The sequence below is a fragment of the Neophocaena asiaeorientalis genome, unplaced genomic scaffold (genome assembly GCF_003031525.2).
Source record: "Neophocaena asiaeorientalis asiaeorientalis breed wild unplaced genomic scaffold, Neophocaena_asiaeorientalis_V1.1 scaffold192, whole genome shotgun sequence".
NCBI classification, from domain to species: domain Eukaryota; kingdom Metazoa; phylum Chordata; class Mammalia; order Artiodactyla; family Phocoenidae; genus Neophocaena; species Neophocaena asiaeorientalis.
Window position 1 is genome coordinate 2,148,347 of NW_020185326.1, and position 14,077 is coordinate 2,162,423.

Consider the following 14,077-nt stretch of genomic DNA (forward strand, 5'->3'; position numbering starts at 1 on the left):
CTTGATCTCTCTGCCTTCGACTAGCCTTAGAATAGCCTTAAGATGAAAATTAATATCCAAAGTTGTTAATAAACTTCAAAGACTGTTGTCTACCAAGGACAGTTTTAGTGGCATGCCACAAGGCACTGAAAAGAATGAAGAGAATGGAATCAGAGAGGCAACTGTGCAATTAGATCCAAGGGCTGATGGAGCTGAAAGTGAAAAACAGGCCAAAAGGCTAGTGGCTGAATCAGCTCATAGAGCAGCTACAAAGGAGCAGAGGCAGGAACCAAGGAGGCATTCCAGAGCATTCCCCATGTAAAGAACTGGGAGGCCTTGACTGGTTTTTTGAGATTTTCTATATACAAGTGTGATGACAGCCTAGGGTCAAGGTAGACAGGATACTGTTGACAGCATTTGGAGGTGCCTAAATAGTCATGTGGTGCTCCTATGGAATGCTGCCTGAGGGGAAAAATATAATCCACCTTCTGGAAGATACCCCTACTTTATCAGCTTACTTACCATTTGGGCTACCAAATTTTATACACTAGCAACTTCATCTCACTATACATCATGGGATAATTTGAGGAGAACAGCATTCAAAAACAATAAATAGAAAGGAGTGCAGAAGGCCATAGTGGTATGATCTTTTAATAGGGATAGTCACAAACAAATTTTAAAAGACACAATTCTATGGCTGTGCACTCTGAAACTCTAGCTATTTTCTTTAATTAAAAAATAGTATATTTAAGAGAAGTGAACATTATTTCATTCCAATTCAATAATCTAAATCACAGAATAATATGAATTTTCTTTTCCAATGAGCCATCGTTCTGGATGCCGTTGATTTCTGAAATAAGATCCTATATTGAAAATGTCTCAACGTTTTATGATTGCAATTCGAAAGAAACATGTTACAGAATAAAGCTGTAGTAGCTCCTAAAATCACATCAAAATTCACATTTCAAGCATACTTAGCATGAAATTTTATGGATTTAATTTGAAGAATGCCGCAAAATAATTCCTTGTTCGAAGAAAATTAGACATCTTGATCACCATCAGTTACCTTTGCTCATATTTTATGATTAAGTGAATCCTAATTCTATCCACCAAGAATTCTTTTCTTGTTTGGAAAAGCAGTCTTTCCTCTCATGAGCTCAACAACCGAAAGACGATGGGAGTCAAATAAAATAAACAGTATCTAGTGACCATTAGCCTAGTTTTATTTCACACTGGCAAACATCTGGAATATTTTACAAAATAAATCAAATTCTTTTTTTTTAAATATACATGGCCTTTATTATGTTGACGTAGGTTCCCTCTATACCCACTTTCTGGAGAGTTTTTATCACAAATGGGTGTTGAATTTTGTCAAAAGCTTTTTCTGCGTCTATTGAGATGATCACATGGTTTTTATTTTTCAATTTGTTAATATGGTGTATCACATTGATTAATTTACGTATATTGAAGAATCCTTGCATCTCTGGGATAAATCCCCCTTGATCACAGTGTCTGATCCTTTTAATGTGTTGCTGCATTCTGTTTGCTAGTATTTTGTTGAGGAGTTTTGCATCGATATTCATCAGTGATATTGGTCTGTAATTTTCTTTTTTTGTAGTATCTTTGTCTGGTTTTGGTATCAGGGTGATGGTGGTGGTTTGGGATTTTTCCTTCCTTTGCAATTTTTTGGAAGAGTCTGAGAAGGATGGGTGTTACCTCTTCTCTAAATGTTTGACAGAATTCACCTGTGAAGCCATCTGGTCCTGGACTTTGTTAGATTTTTAAGCACAGTTTCATTTTCATCACTTGTGATTGGTCTGTTCATATTTTCTATTTCTTCCTGGTTCAGTCTTGGAAGAGTATACCTTTCCAAGAATTTGTCCAATTCTTCCAGGTTGTCCATTTTATTCGCATAGAGCTGCTTGTAGTAGTCTCTTAGGATGCTTTGTATTTCTGCGGTGTCTCTTGTAACTTCTCCTTTTTCATTTTTATTGATTTGAGTCCTCTCCCTCTTTTTCTTGATGAGTCTGGCTAATGGTTTCTCAATTTTGTTTATCTTCTCAAAGGACCAGCTTTCAGTTTTGTTGATCTTTGCTACTGTTTCCTTCATTTCGTTTTCATTTATTTCTGATCTGATCTTTATGATTTCTTTCCTTCTGCTAACTTTGGGTTTTGTTTGTTCTTCTTTCTCTAGTTCTTTCTTTAGGTGTATTTGAGATTTTTCTTGTTTCTTCAGGTAGGCTTGTATAGCTATAAACTTCCCTCTTAGAACTGCTTTTGCTGCATCCCATAGGTTTTGGATCATTGTGTTTTCATTGTCATTTGTCTCTAGGTACTCTTTGATTTCCTTTTTGATTTCTTCCATGATCTCTTGGTTATTTAGTAACATATTGTTTAGCCTCCATGTGTTTGTGTTTTTTACTTTTTTTTCCCTGTAATTCATTTCTAATCTCACAGCATTCTGGTCAGAAAAGATGCTTGATATGATTCCAATTTTCTTAAATTTACTGAGGCTTGATTTGTGAACCAAGACATGATCTATCCTGGAGAATGTTCCATGCACACTTGAGAAGAAAGTGTAATTTGCTGTTTTAGGATGGAATGTCTTATAAATATCAATTAAATTTATCTGGTCTATTGTGTCATTTAAAGCTTGTGTTTCCTTATTAATTTTCTGTTTGGATGATTTGTCTGTTGATGTAAGTGAGGTGTTAAAGTCCCCTACTGTTATTGTGTTACTGTCGATTTCCTGTTTTAGAGATGTTAGCAGTTGCCTTATGTACTGAGGTGCTCCTATGTTGGGTGCATATATATTTATAATTGTTATATCTTCTTCTTGGACTGATCCCTTGATCATTACATAATGGCCTTCCTTGTCTCTTGTAACATTCTTTATTTTAAAGTCTATTTTACCTGATATGAGTATTGCTACTCCAGCTTTCTTTTGATTTCCATTTTCATGGAATATGTTTTTCCACCCCTCACTTTCAGTCTGTATGTGCCCCTAGGTCTGAAGTGGGTCACTTGTAGACAGCATATATATGGGTCTTGTTTTTGTATCCATTCAGTGAGCCTGTATCTTTTGGTTGGAGCATTTAATCCATTCACGTTTAAGGTAATTATCAACATGTATGTTCCTATTACCAGTTTCCTAATTGTTTTGGGTTTGTTTTTGTAGGTCCTTTCCTTTTCTTGTGTTTCCCACTTAGAGAAGTTCCTTTAGCATTTGTTGTAGAGCTGGTTTGGTGGTGCTGAATTCTCTTAACTTTTGCTTGTCTGTAAAGCTTTTGATTTCTCCATCGAATCTGAATGAGATCCTTTCCAGGTAGAGTATTCTTGGTTGTAGGTTCTTCCCTTTCATCACTTTAAGTATATCATGCCACTCCCTTCTGGCTTGTAGAATTTCTGCTGAGAAATCAGCTGTTAACCTTATGGGAGTTCCCTTGTATGTTATTTTTCGTTTTTTCCTTGCTGCTTTCAATAATTTTTCTTTGTCTTTAATTTTTGTCAATTTGATTACTATGTGTCTCTATGTGTTTCTCCTTGGGTTTATCCTGTATGGGACTCTCTGTGCTTCCTGGACTTGGGTGGCTATTTCCTTTTCTGTGTTAGGGAAGTTTTCGACTATAATCTCTTCAAGTATTTTCTCAGGTCCTTTCTCTCTCTCTTCTCCTTCTGGGACCCCTATAACGTGAATGTTGTTGTGTTTAATGTTGTTCCAGAGGTCTCTTAGACTGTCTTCATTTCTTTTCATTCTTTTTTCTTTATTCAGTTCCGCTGCAGTGAATTCCACTATTCTGCCTTCTAGGTCACTTATCCATTCTTATGCCTCAGTTATTTTGCTATTGATTCCTTCTAGTGTAGTTTTCATTTCTGTTATTGTATTGTTCATCTCTGTTTGTTTGTTCTTAATTCTTCTAGGTCTTTGTGAAACATTTCTTGCATCTTCTCGATCTTTGCCTCCATTCTTTTTCCGAGGTCCTGGATCATCTTCACTATCATTACTCTGAGATCTTTTTCTGGAAGATTGCCGATCTCCATTTCATTTAGTTGTTTTTCTGGGGTTTTATCTTGTTCCTTCATCTGGTACACAGCCCTCTGCGTTTTCATCTTGTCTATCTTTCTGTGAATGTGGTATTTGTTCCACAGGCTGCAGGATTGTAGTTCTTCTTGCTGCTGCTGTCTGCCCTCTGGTTTCAAATTCTTTTAAGAGCATGAGACAATAGAGAAAAACTAACTAGGATTTTGTTTATGTGTTCATTCAGAAGTCAACAAATATTTATTGAAATATACTGAACATCTAAACGTTATGTTAATATTACCAAAGTTAACTATTTTAGTATACTTTAAGTTATCTGTATAAAAAAGTGAATAATTTACTTGAATACTAGCTGGTATATATGAATTCAAAATGACATTTGAATTTCATTTCTAGCACTTCTTAGCAGCAATCCAAGATCAGTCACTCATCTCTTACATTGGAATTGTAGCTAAGCATAAACTTTCTAAACTAACAAAAGATTACAAAGTTATAAATGGTATTTGAATCGAATCTCATAATGTCACTGATGAACTGTGGCTAGGGCTTGGCCTTAAACAATATAACACAACACAACACAACAAACACACTGACACACACACAAGTAGTGACCATCTGTTCAGTTAGCTGCTATCAGAAACACATTTTTCATTTTACGAAACACCTCTCCCATACTCTCAGTCTATGTGATTTGAGGAGGGTGGCTTCTACCGTCTCTTTTCAGAGGTGAGCACGTGACCGAGGCTAGTCAATCTCAGCGTCCATCCTTCCAGTTTACTTCAAAGATGGGTTCCGGGAAGACGGCGGAACAGTAAGACGCAGAGATCACCTTCCTCCCCACAGATACACCAGAAATACATCTACACCTGGAACAACTCCTACAGAACACCTACTGAACGCTGGCAGAAGACCTCAGACCTCCCAAAAGGCAAGAGACTGCCCATGTACCTGGGTAGGGCAAAAGAAAACACAATAAACAGAGACAAATGGATAGAGACAGGACCTGCACCAGTGGGAGGGAGCTGTGAAGGAGGAAAGGTTCCCACACACTAGAAGCCCCTTCGTGGGCGGAGACTGCGGGTGGCGGAGGGGGGAAGCTTCGGAGCCGCAGAGGAGAGCACAGCTACAGGGGTGCGGAGGGCAACGCGGAGAGATTCCCGCACAGAGGATCAGTGCCAACCCGGCACTCACCAGCCTGAGAGGCTTGTCTGCTCACCCGCTGGGGCGGGCGGGGCTGGGAGCTGAGGCTCGGGCTTTGGTCCGAGCAGGGAGAGGACTGGGGTTGGCGGCGTGAACACAGCCTGAAGGGGTTAGTGCACCCAGGGAAAAGGCTGGACCTGCCGAAGAGGCAAGAGACTTTTTCTTCCCTCTTTGTTTCCTGGTGTGCGAGGAGAGGGGATTAAGAGCGCTGCTTAAAGGAGCTCCAGAGATGGGCGCGAAGCGCGGCTATAAGCGCGGACCCCAGAGACGGGCATGAGACGCTAAGGCTGTTGCGGCCGCCAGCAAGAAGCCTGGGTGCGAGCACAGGTCACTATCCACACCCCCTTCCGGGGAGCCTGTGCAGCCCGCCACTGCCAGGGTCCCGAGATCCAGGGACAACTTCCCCGGGAGAATGCACGGTGCACCTCAGGCTGGTGCAACGTCCTGCTGGCCTCTGCCGCCGCAAGCTTGCCCTGCACTCCGTGCCCCTCCCTCCCCTCCAGCCTAAGTGAGCAGCTGCTCCTTTAACCCCGTCCTGTCTGAGCGAAGAACAGACGCCCTCCGGCGACCTACATGCTAAGGCAGGGCCAAATCCAAAGCTGAGCCCCGGGAGCTGTGAGAACAAAGAAGAGAAAGAGAAATCCCTCCCAGCAGCATCAGCAGCAGCGGACTGAAGCTCCACAATCAACTTGATGTACCCTGCATCTGTGGAATACGTGAATAAACGAATCATCCCAAATTGAGGAGGTGGACTTTGAGAGCAAGATTTATGATTTTTCCCCCTTTTCCTCTTTTTGTTAGTGTGTATGTGTATGCTTCTGTGTGAGATTTTTGTCTGTATAGCTTTGCTTCCACCATTTGTCCTACAGTTCTATCCGTTTTTTCTTTTGTGGTTTTTAAAAAATTTTTTTTCTTAATAATTATTTTTTATTTTAATAACTTTATTTTATCTTACTTTATTTTATTTTACTTTACCTTCTTTCTTTTTTTCCTTCCTATACAATAGATGCAGAGAAAGCTTCTGACAAAATCCAATACCCATTTATGATAAAAACCCTGCAGAAAGTAGGCACAGAGGGAACTTTCCTCAACATAATAAAGGCCATATATGACAAACCCACAGCCAACATCGTCCTCAATGGTGAAAAACTGAAAGCATTTCCACTAAGATCAGGAACAATACAAGGTTGCCCACTCTCACCACTCCTATTCAACATAGTTTGGGAAGTCTTAGCTACAGTAACCAGAGAAGAAAAGGAAATAAAAGGAATCCAAATCGGAAAAGAAGAAGTAAAGCTGTCACTGTTTGCAGATGACATGATGCTATATACAGAGAATCCTAAAGATGCTACCAGAAAACTACTAGAGCTAATCAATGAATTTGGTCAAGTTGCAGGATACAAAATTAATGCACAGAAATCTCTGGCATTCAACACGCAAGAAGGTAGAGATGTGGGAACATATGTATATGTATAACTGATTCACTTTGTTATGAAGCAGAAAGTAACACACTATTGTAAAGCAATTATACTCCAATAAAGATGTAAAAAAAAAAAAAAAAGATGGTTCAGAGATGATCAGATGACCCACATCAGACTAATCAGAGCCCTCCATGGAACTTCTTCTGAACTACTGGTAAAGAAGTAGTCCCTTTTATAGGATTATAGAAGCTAAGAACCATTTAAGATGATGTGGTTAAGGACAGCTTTGTAGCCATATGAAGAGAGCCTTCCTGAGAATGAATTCAAATTAAAAAATAGTATATTTTTCAATTTGTAAGACAAAGAGAAAGCTTCTTAATGATATTAATCTAATCTCATAATTCAGCCATTTCTAAATATAGCTTGATCCCTTGAAAATACCAGTTACATGAGCCAATGGATTCCAGTTTGTGTTTCCTTGTTTAAACCAGCCTGAATTGAGTTTGACTTTTGCAACTGAGAGATTACAGCCAATATACATATATACGCACAGACTTATTATCTTGTTTGTGAAATTTCTTTTTCTCTCCCTCTCTCTCTCTCTTCCTCTCCCTCTCTCTCTCTCTCTCTCTCTCACATACACACAGACACACAGTGCTTAAGAAGCCTAGTATTTGTCCTATAGATGACAAAAAGCTCTGACAATATGGTTTTCACCTTCATGGCCAGCAGAATTTTACTGAAACTCAGCAATTTTTTATCTAATTGATGTGCAGCAACATGTTCTGACTGCTTGCAGAAACTTTTTCAGCCATTGACACAAACGTGACAATACTTCAAATTCTGCATCAGCCCTCCATCTGTATACCTTCATTTCTGCCCAAGCCCTGAGACTCAGAAAACTTAACTCACATTTGTCACAGAGCTGGAGTCACATGAAGTACCCGAAAATGTTGGGCTGAAAATGATGTAAACACCTGGAGGTCCTCACCCATGACTACAGAGGCATCTCAATGCCAAGTTGAGACTGGCTTAATTGTGAGATTTCTAGGTCTTTGGCTGACAGCATATTGTCACTCTTCTCTATTGTAGCAGAAACTCATAATTGTTTCCAGCTGCAAACAAATGTAAGGCTGACTCTAAAGAGGCACGTGTCTTTTTTTCCTTTGATCAATAGCTTCATTCTGTCCCATCAAGATGCCATCAGTACACAGCATCTCAAGGTTGGCTATATTCAATATAATGTATATTGTGGGATTATTTGACACAATACTAGTTGCTAAATTTTCTTTCTTTACAAGATGGTCGAATTGGGACCACCAAGTTACCAAGTGGGCTCATGTTGTTTTGGATCTCAAAGGCCAAAGCTAGAGAAGAGGAAAAGCCAGAGTATGAATCTAACCCAACATACAAGCATAGAAGACTACCTGAGTTCAAATCCCAGACTTTTGAGCTAGGTGCCTAACTCCCCCAAGCCCTAGTTTCCTCATCTGTAAAATAGGAAAATGTAAAAGTAGTACCTAATCAGAGGTTTCTGATAATTAAATTACATAATTCATTGAGGGGCCAAGAAACATTATCTATTGATATCAACAGCTAATAATATTAACTGTCAATAGACATTAGCTATTAACAACCATTTAAAATTTATGATCAAAAAACATGTTAATATTATTGCTGTTATCATCTAGAAAAGTCCATTCACTTTCCTGAATTTCAGACTTCTCCACTGTAAAATGGGAGTAATAATCACTGCCAACTTCCTGAAACTGTTTTTAAACTCAAATGAGAACATTTACACAAAAGCACTTCATACAACATAAAGTGTACCAAAATATATGGTGACATTGTTCTTTCTGCTGTTGTTGTATTTTTTTTTTTTACAAAGCATTTGAATTGGTTTTTATTATATACTAAGTTCTGGTAAATACTGGGTTTGTTTCTAGCCTCCCTTCTGGTCCATCCTGTCCCAGGGCTGCACTGCAAGTGGAGGGCGGAACCATGACCCCCACCACCACCTTCGTGAAGGCAGGCTTTTCACACTGTATGGGATTGGTAACAACCTGGGTGATGGAAGTGTGTCCACAGGTCAATCCTCCGAGTCGCTGGGGCCCACATACTGGCAGATGGCATCATAGTGAAGCTCCACCACCCGATTCTCTCTCTGCAGCTGCGAAAGTGCCCGGCTCTGCTCTCTGTCGCGGTCCAGCAGACGGCCCACCCTTCCAGCCCATGGCCCCAGCACCACCATCACCCGGTTGCCCTGGACCTTGGGGACTAGGGTCTCCAGCATGCCCTCCCTCAGGCCTTCCAGGACCTGGTCTTTATCTGTCAGACACACACAGGTATCCGGGCTCAGGACATCTTCGATTGTCATCTTGGTGTTGTAATACTTGCCACCCTTGTGCAGCTTGTCCACAAACCGCACACGTAGGTCCTTGTGCAGCCAGTGCTGACTCCTGGGAGCTGCTTTCTCAATCTTGGCTGCAGGCCCATCCTGCCTCCATCTGAGATGCTCAGGGTCCCACCGGTCTGGATGGTGTTTCCGCTTCCTGGCTGAGTCCTCCTGCCGGACGTGGAGGTCCTGATCCTGAGGGGCCTTCCAAGACGAGGTTGCTCCATTCTGTTGCCTTGGGGAAGTTTTGCCCACCTGGCTCAGATCCAAGGAGTTCTTGTCAAATTCCTGCTGGGAGACAGGCCGCAGGCAGTACTCACTAACAGTCACCACGCGGCTCCCCACAGCCAGACGGACCATGGCCCGAGCATTGTCAGGGTCGAGGCCTTCCATCTTCCCATAGAGGCCTCGGTGAGGGCCAGAAAGAACCACCACAGCTCCTCCAGGCACCAGTCCCTGAGGCTGGTCTTCCTTATCCTTCTCTTGCTCCTCATCTGGCCTCAGCAGGTGGTGGGGGCCGGTGGGGGCCAGGGCCTGGACCTCAGTCAGGTTGGTGCCCAGCCCTAACCCCTTGGGCCTCAGTGAGCTGACACGGGGCTTCACCACTTGATTGAAGGTACGGCCGATGCCCTCGCCAGGTTTCCAGCCCATGCCCCGCAGCATGGCCAGCCCATAGGCCTCTACAGGGACTGCCTCATAATCAGCCTCCTCCGGCACTGTCTCAGCCCGGGGTTCGCTGTCTGTCCCTTCCCCGTCGCGGGTGCATCCTTTCTGGATCATGGGGATAGCGAGCGTGGGGTCGACACCCGCATTCTCTCTCTCTTCCAGAGACTTCGTGGATTCCTCAATGACCTCCTTCACAGCCTGGGAGGGCATCCCATCCACCAAGACCTCAGTATGTGTGGATGGCCCAGGGGCCTGGGTCGGTGGCTGCCTAAGATGGCCATTCTGGATCAAAGGGATGACAAGTTCCTTGGGGGCTTCTGAGGGCTGCACACTCTGTAGCTCCCTCCGTTTCTCGGTCTTCAAGAAGTCCTTCTCCGGAGCCGCGTCTCCCTCCAGCCATCTCCGGGCAGACGTGCGATTGAAGCTGAATGAAATTGGGGCACGGGAGGCTCCCGCAGGCCACAAAACACCATCTTTGGCGTCCGCCATCTTCCCCTCTTCCCAGGCCGGCGCGCTGCTTGCTGGGAAGTTTAGTTTGCGCGCTCTTTGCTGGGGCTTGACCACCAACGCTACAACTACTTTTCCCAGGAAACACTGTGGCACCGCCAGGCGAAGGCGGACAGGGGCAGTAGGAAGTAATTGCCTCTCTTTATACTTCACAAGAGCACGTGGCGCCAAGCGTACCAGGAAATGTAGTTCTTGGGGAAGGCAGGCGTGGTAGAAGGTGGCTTTCTTCTTGCTAAGTCGTCACTCCTTCGTGTAGGCGTTTATTGGTCGCCTACGGTGTGCACGTCACTGTGCCCTACTGCTAGTGTTGGAGGGTCTCCTGCAGAGGCGGGCAGTGGCTGTGGCTCGCTGTCTATTGTTGTCTTCATTATTGGTACTGGGATACAATAAGTGTATTTGTATGTATTTAGCGTCCAGCATGGACCAGTCCTGGTTAGGCATAAATTCTACTCTCTAAATAGTTATAATCATGAAAAAGACATTAGCAAGAATAACTTTAACACATAGAGCAGCCTTCCCTACTATGTTAGCTAACAAATCCCTTTCAGAATAATATAGATCGACACTGTCAGACAGAATTTTCTATGAACAATGATACAAATGTCATACAACTGCACCATCCAATATGATAGCCACCAGTCACATGCACTATTTGAGCAATTGGGATGTGGCTAGTGTAAATAGGAAACTAAATTTTTAATTTTATTTCATTTTAATTAAATTGTAATAGCTGCATGCAGCTGGTTGCTACCACATTGAACAGTACAGAGATAGAATGTCTTCAATCCCTTGGATATTTGTTAATGGGTCTGCCATTTTTTTGTACTGCATGTTATAATGACATGATTTTAGGTTGAAAATGTATTATAAATTCCATTTAAATGCAGTCTTCAACAATTGTACATTTACATATAATATATACCCACTATGTACAAAAGCAAGTTTTGACTTTTTACATGCCAGTTAATGTAGACTAATTATGTAAGAAAAAGTATCATTTTTAAAGTATACTATATTGATACTTGGGAGCCAAGAGTATAATAAAATTTAAATTTAACTATGAATTATAGCATAAAATAAAAACTATTTTATTATGGATGTCTGATATTCTTATATTTTACATGCAAAAAAATACAATTAGTATTTTCATATTTTGTTTCATTTGTCTGCTTATGCACACTCTCCTAATTGTAACACATGTGGTTAAAAAGTCTTTATTCCCACACATGAAAAGTCTTCTAACATTCTCCATTTAAATAACAATTTTTAAATTATTCTTATATCTCCTAATGTGCTACATGAGAATTTTGATCTAATGGATGCAGCTTACAGATTGGGTGATGTTCATATTGAAGAAAACCTAAGAATTAATATTTTATATTCTTCATTAACTTGATATATAGCAGTTTCTGTGTTCCTTATGTCATGGTCTTAAATAATTGTCTAGCCTTAATAATAATTTTATAATTATGAATAAAAATAATTTACAGCTGTGTGATGGCCAAGTCCAGCAATGGCTGGTGGTTGATATTCAATTCACCGTGTCTGGCTAAGTGACTGAGTCACAAGCACACTCATTTGATCTCCACGTTGTGCACTAACTACATATTGAAGAACTATATGTCCACTTTTAAAGGGATATTTTTTAAACAATTATTTTATCTGCTGATCTTTAATATAAATGTAAGCAGGCACCATTATTGCTTTTGATACCATGAACTCCTTGGGACACTTTCTCTAGATCTCAGAATTTCTCAAACCACTTGTTGAGTAAGACTGTCAAAGAATACTGGAAAACTGCTTAACCTTCATGGAATGTTTAGACACCTTAAAGAGGTCCCTTGCTCTTTGGACCCACAGAAAACAACTGAAACTCTGTCTAAAATTGGGCATCAGATATGTAGACATAAATGAGAGGATCTGTGAGGAGAGAAGACCTGAGAAAAGCCAGGCCAGACTCAACATAAGAAAGAACGTGGAGCTCCAAAGAATATATCAACATGAAAGAGGAAATCTGGCACCTTGCACCAGAAATAGCAGCAGGTCCTAGGAATTAGAAGGGGCAATGGAAGGAAGGGCAGAAAGACCTGACCTCACTCCCATTAGTTTCCCCAGCCTTCCCCCAAGCCCAGAGAGCCCAAAACCCCTAGAAAGGAAAGGGCTGTGGTAGAAATAAAAGTTACGTACTGGACATCTAAACAAGTCTGCTATGGGGACACCACTCTGAAAAGAGTTGAACACAAGAAAAGAAGGTGAAGGCATTGTCCTCCTGGCTGGTGAGAGAGGTGAGCAATGAAAATCAAGGGACAACAGGTTTGGTGAAGCAAGAGAGACTGGTACCAGCTAGAGAAGGACAACAATGAGGACAGCAATCCATGGCAGCCCAGATTCACAAGATTGGAGGAGGTGGCACAATGCTAACAACCCAAGGTGGCAAGGCAGTCAGGGGTCAGAAGTCTGGTGAGAGGCATTCAGTGAGGTAAATAATCCAAGAGCAGAAGAGCAACAGCAGGTTTCTGGGCACTGCTTAGGGACAAATGAGACCAATGAACATGGTAATAAAAGGAAAGCAAAGTGCTCGCATCAGGAGCTTTGATTTCCTATAAGAATACATTTTCCTTCTGTCAGAGAATCCCAGGAGGTAAGTGACACAGTTGAGAAACAGCTATTTTACATGTGTAAGTAATCTTGGGGATTCTTAGAAATGTTTAGGGAGAGAAATCACTTCATATATAGGCAGATAAGGGGCAGGATTTAGAGCTACTGAAATCTGAAAATCATTTAAAATATGACCAAATACATACCACCTTTTAATAAAGCTTAGAATATAAATATACACCATAACTTTTTCTAGGTACAGGATTATGGGTGCTTTTATTTTCTTAATTTCATCTCTTATCTGAATTTCTAGGGTTTCTTTGAAGAACATGTAACATTTGGGTATAAAAAGCATAAGATTGGGACTTCCCTGGTGGCACAGTGGTTAAGAATCCTCCTGTCAGTGCAGGGGACACGGGTTTGAGCCCTGGTCTGGGAAGATCCTGCATGCCGCAGAGCAACTAAACCTGTGCGCCACAATTACTGACCCTGCGCTCTAGAGCCCATGAGCCATGACGACTGAGCCTGTGTGCCACAGCTACTGAAGCCTGGGCGCCTAGAGCCCGTGCCCCACAACAAGATAAGTCACCGCAATGATAAGCCCGTGAACCACAATGAAAAGTAGCCCCCGCTTACCACAACTAGAGAAAGCCCATGCACAGCAACAAAAACCCAACACAGCCAAAAATTAATTAATTTTTAAAAAATTATTTAAAAATAAAATTTATTTTAAAAATTAAATGCCACTTTTCACATGTTAAATTGCAAAGATTGAAAAAAATCTAATGCTCAGTATTGGCAAATGGGTACTAAAAATCTAATACTCAGTACTGGCAAATGGGTAGGGAAGTAGGCACTCATACTCTGCTCACAAGATAATTATGTTATTTCTGGATTATGGATTATGTTATTTCTGGAGGACAATTTGAGAACAAAATCAAAATTCTTAAAAATTTATTTTTATTTAAATAATTTATTATAATTTATTATTAAGATAATAATTTATTTATTTAAAATTTTATTTAAAAAAATTTTTTTTTAATTCTTAAAAATCTAATGCTCAGTATTGGCAAATGGGTAGGGAGGTAGGCACTCATACTCTGCTCACAAGGTAAGTATGTTATTTCTGGATTTCTGGATTATGTTATTTCTGGAGGACAATTTGAGAACAAAATCAAAATTCTTAAAAATTTTTATGTAATTTTATTCAGGAATTCTGCTTCTAGAAATATACATAATGTAGAGAATTATCCTCTTTTTATAAAAACTACA

At 40.9% G+C, this 14,077-nt stretch overlaps 1 protein-coding gene across 1 annotated transcript; it reads right to left on the minus strand.

The window, feature by feature from the left end:
* Positions 1 to 8,538: 8,538 nt before the first annotated feature.
* LOC112392666 (G-patch domain and KOW motifs-containing protein-like) lies at positions 8,539 to 10,189 on the minus strand. The gene has a single exon (XM_024734449.1). The coding sequence runs from the start codon at positions 10,187 to 10,189 to the stop codon at positions 8,729 to 8,731; it is 1,461 nt and encodes a 486-aa protein (XP_024590217.1). The 3' UTR covers positions 8,539 to 8,728.
* Between the last annotated feature and the right edge of the window lie 3,888 nt (positions 10,190 to 14,077).